Consider the following 16386-nt stretch of genomic DNA (forward strand, 5'->3'; position numbering starts at 1 on the left):
TATGTGTGTACATATGAAGTCATTATTCCCTATTGGTATAAAAGCTGTCTTGCCTTTATGAGTTGCAACAGGGTATTTTGTTGTATAGAAATATTATTTGTATCCCATATTGTACTTTGATTTCTTTTCTTTTGAGACAGGGTTTCTCTGTGTAGTCATGGCTGTCCTGGAACTTGCTTTGTAGACCAGTCTGGCCTTGAACTCAGAGGCCTGCCTTTGTCTACTGAGTGCTGGGATTAAAGGCATACACCACTACTGCCTGCTGTACTTCACTTTGTTATATATTTTCTTGTACATTACTTGTATAAATAATATAGCAATGGCAATTGTTTCATAGGCACCTTTTGAAGATGAGTTTGTCTATGGGGTAATTTTTTTTAAAGAGAAGATAAATTTTCAAAAAAATTTATTTATTTATTTATTTATTTATTTATTTATTTATTTATTTATTATGTATATAATATTCTGTCTGTGTATATGTCTGCAGGCCAGAAGAGGGCACCAGACCCCATTACAGATTATTGTGAGCCACCATGTGGTTGCTGGGAATTGAACTCAGGACCTTTGGAAGAGCAGGCAATGCTTTTAACCTCTGAGCCATCTCTCCAGCCCCTATAGGGTAAATTTTAATTCACCTTTTTATTGTGTGTGTGTGTGCATGTTGGTGATCAAACTCAAGGCTTCGTGCGTGTAAGGCAAGTGCTCTACCACTGAGCTACAACCCCAGGCTTCTGCCCCTCTTGATTTTTTTTTTTTGACACTTACTCAGGCTTGCCTTGAACTTACTCTGTACTATAGGCAGGTACTGAACTCTTGATTCTTCTGACTCAACCTCCTGAGTATCTGGGATTTCAGGTTCTCATTCACCCAGCTTGTCTTTATTTTTTATTTATTTATTTATTTATTTATTTATTTATTTATTATGTATACAATATTCTTTCTGTGTGTATGCCTGCAGGCCAGAAGAGGGCACCAAACCCCATTACAGATTATTGTGAGCCACCATGTGGTTGCTGGGAATTGAACTCAGGACCTTTGGAAGAGTAGGCAATGCTCTTAACCTCTGAGCCATCTCTCCAGCCCCCCCAGCCTGTCTTTAAGAAGTGATTTTTTTTCTAAAAATTCAATTTTTCTCTTTAGTGTTGGAGATAAAATCTAGAGTCTTATGAATGCTAGACAGTCATTCTACTACTGAACTGCATTCCAGCCATAGTTATAATAATAATTATTCTCCTCCTCCTTCTTGTTTTTTTGAGGCAGGTTTCTCTATGTAGCCCTGGCTGTTATGGAACTCCCTCTATAGACCAAGCTGGCCTTAGACTCAGATCTACCAGTCTCTGTCTACAAGTGCTGGGATTAAAGGCGTGTGCCACCACCACCCAATTTATAATTCTTAGTAGTAGTATATTAATTTTGAATTCTCATTGATATTGTCAAATTTAAGACAGAAAAAAATATGCCTACTGTTTTAGTTTGGGTTTCTGTTGTGTGCTAAAATACCACAATCAAAAACAGTTTGTGGAGGACAAGGTTTATTTCAGTTTACAACTCTCAGGTCACATGCCATTATTAAAAGGAAATCACTAAATGAAGTCAGTTCCTCAAGGCAGGAACTGGCGCAGAAGCCATAGAGGAATGCTGTTTACTGGCTTACTCCTATGGCTTGCTCAGTTTGTGTTTTTATACACTCTAGGACTACACGCCACAGTGGGTTGTGTTATGGTTTAGATAAAATGCTGCGGTTCCCCAGGGGCATAGCGGCAGGCCACGAGGGCCAGCGGGTTGCAGGCAGGGAGCAGGGCAGAGGGTCAGAGACAGAAACAGATAGGCACACCATGCAAAGAAAGTGGGTATTTATTTAGTGAGCTATGGAAGGGAAGGGAAGGGGGGGAGAGAGAGAGAGAATGAGAGAGAGAGAGAGAGAACCAGACACACACACACAGAGGAGGGAGAGACAGAGAGAGAGAGAGAGAGAGAGAGAGAGAGAGAGAGAGAGAGAGAGAGAGAAAGGAGGGGTGGAGGGGAGAAGGGAAAGAGATGGAAAAGGAAGCGAGCTTGCAGGCTGGAAGAGGAAGGAAGAGCTGCTTGCCTCAGAGGAAGGGGGAGGGAGTGGGCGGGGCTTGTCTCTTAAAGGGACAGGACAGACCATTACAGGTTGGACTCTTCCACATCAGTCATCAGTTAAGAAAACACCCCACATGATTGCCTACATCCTGATTTCATGGAGATATTTTCTCAGTTGTGGTTCCTAACTCCAGATGATTCTAGTTTGTGACAATTTCACAAAAAGCTGGCAAGCGTACCTACCAAGAGCACAGGAAATAGAATCCCAGTCTTTTGTGGGAAAGAAAAGGAAAGCAAAGCTCTTTTCTCTATCCTGTTAATGGGATTGGAGTGAAGTTCCACGTTAGAGCATTTGCCTAGCATGCCTAAGGCCCTGTGTGGAATCCTCAATGCAGGAAAACAACAACAGCAAACAAACAGGCCCATCATAGACTGAGTACAATTTGTGCAGAGACATAGCAGCTTTCCCAAGCCTCTCTGGCTGGGCTGGACGTTATTTTACTTACAGTCCAGCAGAAAGGACTTAGTCACATGATCACACTTTACTGCAGGAGAAGCTGGGAAATGTAGTCCAGACATGCGCTACCAGAATGTGATGTAACAGACGGTACATCTGTGGTCATTAAGTGACTCTGCTGTTCCTGGGGGAGTTGTTGGACTTTATCCCAAGTAACTGGACCATTTGTACACTTGACACAATTCCTTGCCAGGAACTACTGCATTGGTTCTGTAGTGGATTCCTGAGGACCCCACCATGTGCCAGGCCCTAGGCTGAGTGTGTCATCTGCCTCCCTCCTCTCCACGGTCCTTCCATGTGGGTTTCCTGCCCTCCCCCAGACACAGGAGGTTTAAGAGGAAGAGATTTGCCCAAGGCTTAGGATTCAGATACATATCTGAGGAGTGGAAGGCCCACATTTCCTTCCCACACTGTTACCGTGTCATACAGTCAGTGCGTTGTACTGAGTAGCTTTAAGGTTTTGCTGAACAGGTATATGGAAGATACAGCCATTCCAGCCTATCTGACTGGGACTCTTCCATTTTTCAGGTTCTCTTTCAGCTCCTTGGCCAGTGGCCTTGGTGGCCCTCTACCCCTGTGGTCAGCCCAGAGCCTCTCCTGCCCATGCAGTACCCAGCAGCCACTGTTGAGGGCCTTAGTGGCCCGCTGTCCGGGGTCTACACACTCCCCACCTTCAAGTTCCAGCCTCGCCGTGAGAGCATAGACTGGAGGCGCATCAGCGCTGTGGACGTGGACCGCGTGGCCCGGGAGCTGGACGTGGCCACTCTGCAGGAGAACATTGCTGGTGTCACCTTCTGTAACTTGGACCGAGAGGTGTGCAACCACTGTAGGCAGCCTGTGGACCCAGTGCTGCTCAAGGTGCTGCGCCTGGCACAGCTTATCATTGAGTACCTGCTGCACTGCCAGGACTGCCTGAGTGCCAGTGTGGCGCAGCTCGAAGCACGGCTGCAGGCCAGCCTGGGCCAGCAGCAGCGCGGCCAGCAGGAGCTGGGGCGCCAGGCCGATGAGCTCAAGGGTGTCCGGGAGGAGAGCCGGCGCCGGCGAAAGATGATCAGCACACTGCAGCAGCTGCTTCTGCAGACGGGCGCCCACAGCTACCACACGGTGAGGATTCTTCGCGGAGGGGCACCTAGGCTGTGCACCTTAGGCACCAGGCCAGACAGAACGGCAGTGCCTTGGGCCTCAAGACGACTGGTGGCCGTTCTCACCAGTTAGGAGCAGATTGTAGAGATGACCCTCTGAAAGTCTGAGGATTCTTGTTGGGGTCTGTGCTGTGGAAGTGTAGAGCAGTTGTGTGAGAGATGAGTGTGCAGGGTTATGCCTACAGAGTACTTCTGTGCGTGGAGAGGGTGCATGCAGTAGTGTGTGAAGGTGTGGCTGTATGAGGTTTGTATCTGTGCGTGTGGGTGTGTTAACTGTGTATAGGCAAATGATTGAAGTACCTCTGTGATATCTGTATCTGTAGAATACGTGTTGTGTAGTATGTGCTGTACTGACTTACCACGATGGATACAGCTAAGAAGACTGATCTAAGGATGCATTTATGATGTGTGTCTGTATGTCTTGAGGGGGTGAAGGATGTGAATGTTTGTCTGTACATATAGAGGCTGTACGTGACGGTGTATGTGTGAATGAAATGAGGGTTATGTAGTATATGCGCCCTAAGGATGTGAGTATGTGTGGAAGGCATATGTGTTTGTACGTGTACAAGGACAGAGTGAATTTATGCTGAGTGTGCCATGTAAAGGCATGTGTACATGGATGCATGTGGCTGTTGACTAAATGTGTGGCAAGGCATAGTGGAAAAAGGCTCATTTTAGAAAAATTATTTCATAATTCAGACAAGTAATAATTCATAGCCAGTACAGCCCTTGAATGTTTGACTCCACTGCACCAGAGATGTAGGTTGAGACATTAAACCTTGTCACAGGCAGACTCTTGGATGTAATTATAGTTCAGGCTAGTTTAGGTTTTTAGGAGATTCACATTTTGGAGGCAAGGCTGTTAGTGTGGGGTCGGGCATCTTCTTGTCCCACCCCACTTACATTCTTCCTACAACTAGAGGTTTATTTCTGTGAAGTCTCAGTAATCAGAATCTGTCAGTGCAGACTCTGTCCGTTGTGATTGTCCTGCAAGTAACAGAGATCTGCCTGGCTCTGCTTCCTGAGTACTCCAATTAAAGGTATGTGCCACCAGGACTTAAAAAAAAAGTCACCTCCTAGAAAATGTATATACCATTTTTGATTATATATAATGACTGGAATTTAGCGACATGGTCACATTCAGTTGTAAGGACGGCTGGGACATATGGTGGTTATTTTTACTGGCTTTGTGTTCTACTCAAAATCAGGGATCCTACTTTCCTTCCCTTCCCACTTCTACCATCCTTCTTTATTTATGTGATGATGGGAATTGAACCCAGGGTTTCACACCCTCCAAACCTTTCAAATTATTCCTGTTTCTGAAGCAGCCCTTGGGCCCCGTGGAGGCAGATTTTCAATACAGGGAAGTCCCATGATATCTGGGGGATCTAATCCAGTTCTTTCGATTGTTTCCCCTCTGTGTAGTGCCATTTGTGTGACAAGACATTCATGAATGCCACCTTTCTCCGGGGCCACATCCAGCGCAGGCATGCAGGTGCGGCAGAAGTCGGTGAGTCCGGGAAACATCTAGGAGCTGTTAGGCTAGGATTTGGTGAGTGGGGCCCATGCATATGAACTTGTCCTTAGAGCCTCCTAGAGATTCCATATGGAGCAGTGCAGTCTAGTCTGAATTTTCATACCACTCACTGTGTCTGAAGCAGGCAGTGACTCTGAAGGACCTTTAGTCTCCCTGCCTCGTATGAGGCTCTCTGAGGCTGGCTGTGAGCATAAATGGGGCAAATGAGCAGACAGACCAGTTCTGTATGCTGGCGCTTATCAAGACTTAATCACTTAATTTAATTTTACCATTTCAAATTCCAAAAGGAGCAGCAAGGCTTTGCCCTGTACCCACAAAGTTACATATGCTTTTTGAGTTCAAAAGAAGTATCTGTACAATAAACACATAATATAATACAACAATTTTCATTAGGGAAAACATGGTTATTTTTAATCATTGTAATCCCCCCCTTTTTTTAAAAGATGATTTTTAGAATTGAGAATGTAACTCAGTAATATATGCCTTGCTGTATGAGTGAAGTTCTAGGTTCAGTTCTTAGACACACACACACACACAGAGACAGAGAGAGGGGGCGGGGAGAGGGAGAGAGACAGACAGACAGAAAGAAGGAGAGAGAGACACACACAGAGAGAATTAAAGCAGTATTATTTAACTATACACTTAATAGTTCTATATTGGGGATTATTAAGGAAAAATAGTCTATGTCTTAAATACTACTTTCTTATTTTCTTATAAAAATATGGAAACTTAACTATGTGATGATACATAGAAAAAAGAAAAAGAAAAACAATGTGCATTATCACTGGCAGTTATTTTGATGTATTTTTGCAAGCATATGAAATATGCTTTTGACTATTGCTTAAGAATATGCTTTTTTGCTTTTTGTTTTGTTTTGTTTTTTTGAGACAGTGTGTGTGTGTGTGTGTATGTGTGTACTATTGGCTGTCCTGAAACTTGCTCTGTAGTCCAGGCTGGACTCGAACTCACAGCGATCCACCTACTTCTGCCTCCTAAATGCTGGGATTAAAGGCGTGCACCACTAATGCCCTGCTTTTTTTGGTTGTTGTTGTTGTTTAGAGTTGGTCTTGAACTTGCTTAGTATAGCTAATGCTAGCCCTGAGCTCCTGATCTTCCTGCTTCTACTTCCTGGGTGCTGGGATTGCAGATGTTTGCTCCCATACCTGAGCAAAGTAATGGGGACCAAAAGTGTGCATTTTGCATACTAGGCAGGAATCATGAAAACATGACTTTTAATGACTGAATAAAATTTCCTGATGTGGCCATCAGTTTCTTTTACATTGTCCTGTAGAATAACTGGATAACTCAAAAATCTTCTTACTGTGTACTACAGGGGAATTAACATTCTCTATGTAAATCTTCGTATTTTTTAGAAGGAGAAGGAACTGTTCTTCCTCTGTTTTAGGATTTATTTTTATTTATGTGTGTGTATGTTTCTTTGTGTGTATACCGTGTGTGTGTGTGTGTGTTTGCCTATAAAGGTCATAAGAGGGCATTAGATCCCTTACAGCTGGAGTTACAGGCAGTTGTGAGGTACACGACATAGCTGTTGGGAACAGAGCTCAGGTTCTCGGGAAGAGCAGCAAGTGCTCTTAATCACCGAGCCGTCTCTCCAGCACTGGGACATGTGTTCTTCAGGCAATTGTTATTACCAGCTCTTCTAGTCCACAGTTCCCCTAATTACTTTATCAAACTGAGATAACACTGCATTCCAAAATTGCTTGTTCCCCCTGCCTGATCCCAGTCACTTAGGAGGCTAAAGTAAGAGAACTGGAAGGTCCACCTGGGCAACTTAGTAAGAGCCTATCTTAGAATAAAATTTTAAAATGGGGGCAGGGGTGAAGATGTAACTCTTGTGGGGTTGCTTGCCTAGAGCTCAGTGCCTGTTTCAAAGAACAGGCTAATTTTTACCTTATTTATTTGGAAACATTTTTTAAAAGATTAATTTTATGCATATAAGTATTTTGTCTGCATGTATATGTGTGCATCACATGTGTGCCTGGTTCCTGCAGAGACAGAAGAAGGCATCAGGTCCCCTGGAACTGGAGCTGCAAGACAGTTGTGAGCCACCATGTGGGTGCTGGGAGTCAAACCTGGGTCCTCTGGAAGAGAAGCCAATGCTCTTAACCCCTGAGCCATCTCTCCAACCCCAAGGCTGATTTTTAATAAGAGTACCTGGTAATTTCCATTTAGAAGTCACTAAATGTACTTTTACATTTATTCTTTATCTGTTATTCTAATACAGTGGTTCTCAACCCGTGAATAGCAACTCCTTTGGGGGTTGAACGACGCTTTCATAGGGGTTGCCTAAGACCATTGGAAAACACAACTTCATAGCTGTAGGAAAATTACAGGCATGAAGTAGCGATGCCATAATTTTGTGGTTGGGGGTCACCACATCATGAGTAACTGTATTCAAGGGTAGCAGCGCTAGGAAGCATGAGGACCGCTGCTCACTTGTCCCATGTCCATCTGTCGTTACTGTCAAAGTACTTTAAGGTACAGTTACTATGGGTTTGCGTTTATGGAACGGTCATGCCCGACACTGTGCTAAGCCCTTTGTGTTGTCACATTTTTCCTCACACCGTGCCACACTCCCCGCCTGAGTGCTATTCCAGGTCTGTTTTGCATTTTGGGGAACCAGAGGCACAGGGAGGTGGGGGATACGCTCTTCACCCCAGGCCAGTGAGCTATGTGGCAAAGCTGCTGTCAGACCGAGGTGTGATTGCAGAGGGAGGAAGGCCCTACTGCTGCCTTTCCACCTATCCTTGTGTGGCCCCCAGGAAAGCAGAAACAGGAGCAGCCACTGGTGGAGGTGCTGGAGGAGCTTCGGGCCAAGCTCCAGTGGACCCAAGGGGAGCTGGAAGCCCAGAGAGAAGCTGAGCGGCAGCGGCAGGTCCAGGTAGGTGTGCGGGGGAACGGTTGGGGAGACTCAGGGTGTTGTGCCCAGCCATGCTTAAGACTCCCGCAAGGGCCCGAATCCCCACTGGTTTTTCTGACACAAAAGCCAGAGATAGAATGCCCTCTTCTCTGGTGTGGGGTATGATTAGATTCGTCCGGAAAGGACCTGTGTGGCCGAAAGGAGAGCAGAGGGTCACGGTGTTTTGCGTAGCGATGCTGAAGGCATCTGAACTGGAACATAATGTTTTGTGTTTGTTGGCTCACGGTTTTTGGTAACTGGGTTTGAAAGCTCCAGATTCTAGGCTGGGGGCAGGTGAGCTATAAATATTTGTGGAGTTAAAAACGCTAACCTCCATTCCTCCATGCTTTTAACTCATTTGTTGTGTTAGCAGGCGTTTATTGAGTACCAACCAGGGGTTGTGAGGAATGTAAAGAAAGAGAAAAACGAGTCTTATCCTTAAAGGAATTTACAGTTTACATAGGCATGTCTAGCAGTGGACCCCTCTGGGTCTAAACCACAGGGGCTGAGGCTAGAGAGTTCTTTGGATCCCCACCGTGTTATACATGTAGAACAGGCCTTCGTGGGTCTTCAGCAAATGTTTGGTACAATGTGGAAGTAATCATCACATTGCTCTCTCTTTCTCTCTCTCGATAGGAAATAGAGATGGCTCGCCAGAGGGAAATAGAAGCTAGAAAAAAGTTTGATGAATGGAAAGAAAAGGAGCGGAGCAAGCTTTATGGGGAAATAGACAAGTTGAAACAATTATTCTGGGATGAATTTAAAACTGTTGCCCACCAGAACTCTACACTAGAAGAGGTACCGACACAAAAAGCTTTTCAAAATTATTTTTTTTGTAAGCCTGTTTGTTAAATTAATTTTGCGTGTGTGGATGTGTGTGTGCATATTGGTTTGCCCGTGCACACATATGTAGAGATGAGAGATGGACATAAGATGTCTCCTACCATCTTTCTGTATCTTACTTCATTTTTTAGTCTTATTTCTATTGTGTGTGTACGTGCATGTGCATATGTGTGTGTGCACGTGTGGTGGTGGTGTGCCTGTGTGTATGTGTGTGTGTATTCACACATATGTGCGGGTGCCTGTGGAAGTCAGAAGAGGACATCAGATTCCCTGGAACTGAAGTTAGACTGTTGTGAGCTGCCTTATGTGGGTGCTGGGAACTGAATCTGGGTCCTCTGTAATAGCAGCAAGTGCTCTTACCAGCTGAGCTATCTTTTCAGACTTCCCACCTTAGGTTTATTTATTTATTTATTTACTTTGTAGTTGTTTGAGACAGGTCTTTCAACAGAGTCCTGACTGTCCTGGGACTCAGTATGTACACAAGGCTGGCTTCAAACTGATAGCGATCCGCCTGCCCCTGCCTCCGGAGTATTGGGGTTAAAAGAGTTCACCATACTTAAATCCCATACCTTTGTTTTTTTGAGACATGGTCTCTTACTAAACAGGGAGACCCCATTTTGGCTTGAGTGACTGGCCAGTGACCTGCGGATCAGCTTCTCTCCAGCTCCAGTCCCTGGCTTTACGCAACTGCACTGCTGCATTGCTGCATCAGGCTTTTACATAGGTGCTAGGGGGTTGAACTCAGGTTCTTTTTTTTTTTTTTTTTTTTAAGACATGGTCTCACTGTGTAGCTCTGGCTATCCTGTAATTCATTATGTAGATAGACGAGGCTCCTCTCTGACTCCCTAGTGCTATGTTTAAAAGCATGAGCCACTGGGTCAGGGTGAACTTAGTTTTTACGTCTGTACAATAAGCACTTTGCCCATGGAGGTCTCATCCCACCCTCAGAAGTTGTTACTCGTCTTCCTGAAGTCTGCTGGGGTCTTGTTGGAGCGGACACGGTGCTCAGGGAAACCCACATTGCTCTGCCACACGCTTGCTGTGTGATCGTGGGTGTGGTATTTTACATCCCTGTGCCTTAGTTTCTTTTGTATGCGACAGATTTGTAGCAGCTTTAAATTAGCACATTTGTAGTACATACCACTATCTGGCATTAATTAAAACTCTCTAGAACATGGACCTTATTTTGCAAAGAGTTCTCATCATTGGGCAAAAAATGGAACATAAATGAATACATTTTTTCCTGACTGGTGAATTCTGGTTCTACGGTGTGTGTGTGTGTGGGGGGGTCTGTGGTAGTTGCTTATAATAGGTATAATAGGTAGCATTTACTGGATGGTCTTACTGTTCCCTGCCTCTGCAGAGACACCATTTTTTTGGTTTTGTTGTTGTTGTTGTTGTTTTCATTTAAAAGGGGGTGGGTGGGTGGGCAGAGAATGTGTGTGGCGTGCATTCACTTTGTTTTAAGGATGTATACTACACCCCTTTTTAGAGGTGAAACCAAGACCATATAATTTGTTCAAGTTCACACAGCTAGAAAGATATGGAGCTGAGGTCTGAACATAGCGTTTAAAATTCCAAGGTCTTGTTTCCGCTGACTGATCTTTATACAGGAAGACCTTGTTAAAATTATTGCTGAATCGCATCTTCTCACACATGAATGTCCTGGTCTCTAATTGGTCCTTCTCGGATCAGGAGAACCTTGTTTTGAAAGTGAATTGCCAACTGCTTTTTTCGCCATCACTTTTTGCCTAAAGATACATACCAGCCTGTTCCTAGGGGGATGGCCATGGGATGGAAGGATGCGTAGTAGGACAGACATGAGCTCTCTCTCTTTCTCTCTCTTCCGCCCCCCCCCACCCGTGTGTGTGTGTGTGTGTGTGTGTGTGTTCTGTAATTATTCAAGCCTTCCCAACACAGTGCTCCCTGCTGGATTAGGGCTGTTCTGTGGAAGCTGTTACTCCTTGGTGTGGCCCTCTGCTCTCCTCACTAGCTCTCTACTCATGGTTACTGATTTTAAGTCCCTGACTCTACACTTCCCAACATGTTGCTTGCTCAGGAGGCATTTATAAATAACTGTTGATTTGAATCAGAGACTGCTGTTCAGAAATCATTTCATCAAGGGCCAAAAAATTACTTTTAGTTAGGAAATCTGAGTCTCAGAAAATAACATGATCCTTTGCCAGCTGTGGCTCCTTTTCTGATTCAGAACACATTCTCTTAATACTGGAATACCCCACGATTGTATTTATTTTTTGCTTGTTTGTAAGATATTCACATTGTGCTTTTTTGTCTCCTACATAATATTTTATTATATTGAAGTATAGGGACCAAATTGGATACAAGATTTTTTTTTTGAGACAGGGTTTCTCTGTATCTTTGGAGCCTATCCTGGAACTAGCTCTTGTAGACTAGGCTGGCCTTGAACTCACAGAGATCCACCTGCCTCTGCCTCCCGAGTGCTGGGATTAAAGGCATGTGCCACCACCAACACCTGGCCCAATTCATTCTTTTTTAAATTCTGGGGGGAAACAAGGTGAGAGTCTGTTCAGAATGATTGGAAAAGTACTGTGAGATAGTCCTCAAAACCACAGACAGCATCCTGACGTGAGGAGGGCTGCGGAGAGCTAAGTGCACTTTGACAGTATTGCTCCTTAGAGCTTGCCTGGCACAGAGGTGTGAGCACTTGGCTATGTTGCCTGACTGCAGAGAGAACATAAGGATACATGGGGTAGACAAAGCTGCTGGAGGATATGCTAACAGGAGTGGCTGGACATGGAAGTCCACGGTACAAAGGGCCATCTGTGTGGCGTGCTACACAGCGACAGAGACAGCAGAGGTGGCACATCAGAACCGCCCTCCCCTTGCCCCCCAAGTTGTTCTGGCTCCTGATAAAGCATTTGCCAACAAAAATACTCAGACTGGGAAATGATTAACATTTTGTCCTGGTATTGCCTAAGCAGTGGCTGAGGAAAGTTATCAAGACACTAAGTAAACTCAGGCTCAAAGCTTCCTAAAGCTGGAATAAGGTTTATTGTGAGGTTATGTGTGGGGCTAGACATGGGCTTTGTTAGTGTAACATGGGTAGGCGGAAAGGGCTTCTGTCTTTTATCCAGTTGTGCCTGCCTTCTCCTCTGGTACAGTGTTAGCTCAAGAATCACTGAATCAATAGAGCTGGCCCTGGCGGTGTGGGAGTGGGTGGATGAGCTGGCCCTGGTGGTGTGGGAGTGGGTGGATGAGCTGGCCCTGGTGGTGTGGGAGTGGGTGGGTGAGCAGGCCCTGATGGCCTGAGAGCAGGAAAATTGGCCCTGCTCCTTACTGCCCACTGCAGTGGGCGAGCTGTCTGGGCCAGTGTTGGAGTGCTTGCCCTGGTGGTGTTGATGAGGGAAAGCTGGTGGGCTGACCAGGACTGTGAGGTTGCCACCCCAACATCTCCCTTATCTATGAACTGCTGGAGCATGTGAAGGGGCCGGACCTGCAGATCCAAAGCTGCAGGGTCTCCACAACACAAGGCAGCAATAGGATATCTAAGAGGAGTCCCTGTGAAGGCCCAATATCAAGGGAATAGCAGAAGCCAGAGGCTCAAGCCAGACCAATGAGTCAATTAATTGAACACTTACAAATAAAGATGTGTGGACTTAAAGGTATACTGTGTGACTCACTGGGCCACACTACAGCTTCCACACCGAGACTTTTTTTTTGTATGTTAGTTATTTTTCTTTTAAATTTTATTTTATTGGGGGGGGTGTGACAAAGCAAAGGGTGGATATGAAGGGATAGGAAGATGAACGGGATTGGGATGCATGATGTAAACCCTGTAAAGAATCAACTAAAAAAGTAAAAAAAAAAAAATCACTAGATATAAATGGCATAACTCTGAATACTGTGCAAAACCAAAAACAGCTGTTTCTGGTGACAACCAGTGTGTGTGTGTGTGTGTGTGTGTGTGTAAGAAACAGGGATCCTCAGGACATGGCTTGGGGAGCTAGAGATTCTCACATGGGCCTTAAATGTGGTGTTTTTCAGTTTAATCCAGAGCTAGGAACAAACTGTCCAGGAGCTGGGCAAGCTTAGAACTTGGGGACATCAGAATTTCACTGGAACTGAAATAACACGAGTTTGTTTTTTTCCATGGGTGCTTCTGTTGTGCAGGGGTTGAGCTTGGGAGACCCCTAGTGAGGTGACTGCTGATTTGTGTGGCTGTCTGCAGGCACACAGTAGTAGTGAGGGCAAACTGGACAGGCTCTTGATTGGGGTCACTCTTCCGGTCCTGTATTGGGGTAAGGTTTATAGCCAGTGTCGTGTCTAGGGCTTCCTTTAATGAGACGATTCTTTTCCAGAAGCTGAAGGTGCTGCAGACCTACAGTATGACCGAGTCCCACCTTGGGTCTCTACGGGACGAGGAGTCCGAGGAGCGACTCAAGCAGGCCCAGGAACTCCAGGCCCTTCGAGAGAAGATGGAAGTCCAGGTGAGCTTGAGCTGATGTTGGCTCCACACCCTTCTCTCCAGAGCAACGAGGAGGGAATCTGTCCATCCTCACTGAGGCCTCGGTTTGCCTTGTGCATTTGGTGAAGTTGAGAGACATCAAAGTTCTATATTTTCAGGCCTTGTTTGGTATGAAAGCACTGAATATATGGTTCAACGCAAGGTTGGCGATGCGTTTAATCATCATATTTACCTGATATGTACAATATATATATATATATTATATGATATATGATATATATGATATATGCCAATGCAGGTGGGTCTTTTTGACATCTTTGTCCCAACTTTCATTCTGATAAGGTTGAAAACGATTCAGAAAGTGTGCAAGTGTCCTGGGCTGTGAAGATATTTATGACAGACAAGTCTGTGGTGTGGTAGTGAAATCAGCTCAGAGCTAAAAACCACTTGCCAGTTTCTGTGGTGTGCAGACTCCTATCTGGCCATCACTATGAGGTCATTGAATCGAGTACCCAGTCCACTCTGGCCACCACTGGGAGAACCTTACTCAAGTCCAGGCAGAGGAGGTCCGTATCCTCTCTAAGACCACAGCAGTCAGCCACAGCCCACCGTGAGCTCCTGTGTCCACCCTCCAAGGTGGTTGGGAAAGAGCCGGAAGTCTGTCTGCAGAAAGGCACCAACACTGATGAAATGGTGTCTTAGTTGGGGTTTCTATCGCTGGGAAGAGACATGATTCCAGTAACTCTTCTAAATGAAAACATCTAATTGGGGTTAGCTTACAGCTTCAGCGGTTTAGTCCATTATCATCATGGTGGGTAGCATGCACGGCAGCGGGCAGGGAGACATGATGCTTCAGGAGAACAGAGTTCTCCATCTGCATCCACAGGCAGCAGGAAGAGACAATGAGACACTGGGCCTGGCTTGAGCTTCTGAGACCTCAACCCCCCCCCCCCCCCCCCCCCGTACTTCTTCCAACAAGGCCACACCTCCTAAGAGTGCCACTTCCTCTGGACCTATGGGGACCATTTTTATTCAAACCACCGCAGACTAATTTGCTTTCTATTGCTGTGTTAAACACCATGATCAAATGCATCTTGGGAAGGAAAGAGACTTTTTGGCTTCCACTTCCATGTTGCAGTGCATCATCAAGGGGAGCCAAGGCAGGGACCTCGATGGCAAACACTGCTCGCTGGCTTGCTTTCCCGAGTCTTGCTCAGAACCACCCCAGGAATAACACTGCCTACAGTGGCCTGGGCCTTTCCACATCAATCATTAGTTAAGAAAATGCCCCACAGGCTTGCCTGCCGACCAGTCAGGTGGGGGCATTTTCTCCATTGAGGCTCCTTCTTCCCAGATGACTCTAGTTTGTGTCAAGTAGACAGAAAAGCAAAACAACCAAACAAAATCTGTAACCAACACAGATGGTTCATAGATTTTTTTTTTTTTTTACATCACAAAAAGTCATTATTACTGGGGAGATGGCTTGGTCAGTCAAATGCTCACAATACATGCATGAAGACCTTAGTTTAGATCCCTAATGCCCACATAAATGCTGGGAACAGCATGCATCTAGAACCTCAGAGCTAGGGGACAGAGACAGGCAAGATTCTGGGGCTCACGGCTCACTGCTCTCAATCCACCTAGCTAATTGATTTAGCAAGAGACCCTATCTCAAAAATAAGACAGAGAGTGACACCTGGTCTCCATGTACATGCATGCATACCTGTACACACACATATACACACATATAACACACACACGCACACACACAACCTTTCTTTTCCTATGAACTTGAACTCTGTTCATATTCTTCCTTTTTTTTCTTTGCCCCCTCTCCTTTCTTTCACTCTTTGATACAGGGTCTGATGTAGCCTGGGCTGACCTCCACTTACTGTGTGTCTGAGAAGGACCCTAACCTTGAACTCCTGACCTTCCTACTGCCAGCTTTCAATTGCTGGAGTTACAGCCTTGAGCCGCTGCGCTGGCCTTTTGCTTCTCCTTGTGGAGACTAATCCAGCCTTTTGTTGTTCTAGTTGTGGATATTTTCCCCCAGTCTTCTATTGGTCTTTTAACTTTATTGTTGTTTGGTTATAAAAAAATAAAGTTTCTCTGGTAAAAGTTATCTTTTTCAAAAGAGTCCTTTTCATTTTCGTTAATGTGTATGTATGTGTCTCTGTGTATACGCATACACATGTCAAGGTGCAGGGTCTAGAAGAGGGTATTGGAGCCCCTGGAGCTGGAGCTGCAGGCAGTTGCAAGCCGCCTGATATAGGTGCTGGTAACTGAACTCAGGTCCTCTGCAAGAGTGGTGACCCTCCTGGACTGCTGGACATCTCCTCAGCCTCTCCATCTGTCCTTTATTACTGTGCCTGCTCTGAGATTTAAAAAGAAAATAATAATCCTGTGTTTTCTTTGAGTGATTCTGTGGCCTTAATCACTACCATTATCATTTTGCTGTCTTGATTTTTGTGTGTAATTATCTGATCTGTCTACAGTTTATATTGACTTAAAACAGTCATGTAAACTTCTATTTTTTTTCTAGTCAGTTAGCCATTTGTTCAAACACAAAGTCAGTAATCTCTCCCACTAAATTTCCATCCCCCCCCCCCCCCAAATTGGTTCAGTTTCTCTATTCTGTCTTACTCATCTTTCTGTCTAACCAGGAGCTAGTACTTTTTAGTCCTCATAATTTTATAGTTTATATTTATTACTGCATAGCAGGCTCCATTTAACAAGTTTTGCTCTCTTTCAGAAAGCAGAATGGAAGAGAAAAATGAAGGCACTGCACGAAGAGCGGGTGGCCGAGAGGAGAGAGGTAGCTGATGTTTGGTAGCGGGAAAGTTTGCTCTCCTGTGACCTCGCCCTATGCAGCATCCCCCTCCCTGTTCCATTCTCTGTCTAGAATTGGTTGTCAGG

At 45.2% G+C, this 16386-nt stretch overlaps 1 protein-coding gene across 4 annotated transcripts in view; it reads left to right on the top strand.

Annotated features, from left to right (window-relative positions):
- Dzip1l (DAZ interacting zinc finger protein 1 like) overlaps window positions 1-16386 on the top strand; it is a 40695-nt gene that overhangs the window by 8238 nt on the left and 16071 nt on the right. For all 4 annotated transcript variants that reach the window (XM_038323662.1, XM_038323664.1, XM_038323661.1 and 1 more), the window contains exons 3-8: window positions 3110-3685; window positions 5149-5233; window positions 8044-8162; window positions 8817-8978; window positions 13364-13492; window positions 16223-16285. In XM_038323662.1, coding sequence (XP_038179590.1) covers window positions 3185-3685; window positions 5149-5233; window positions 8044-8162; window positions 8817-8978; window positions 13364-13492; window positions 16223-16285 — 1059 coding nt within the window. In that variant the 5' untranslated portion in view covers window positions 3110-3184. The remainder of the gene's footprint in view (window positions 1-3109; window positions 3686-5148; window positions 5234-8043; window positions 8163-8816; window positions 8979-13363; window positions 13493-16222; window positions 16286-16386) is intronic.

This window comes from Arvicola amphibius, chromosome 3, assembly GCF_903992535.2.
Source record: "Arvicola amphibius chromosome 3, mArvAmp1.2, whole genome shotgun sequence".
Taxonomy (NCBI): domain Eukaryota; kingdom Metazoa; phylum Chordata; class Mammalia; order Rodentia; family Cricetidae; genus Arvicola; species Arvicola amphibius.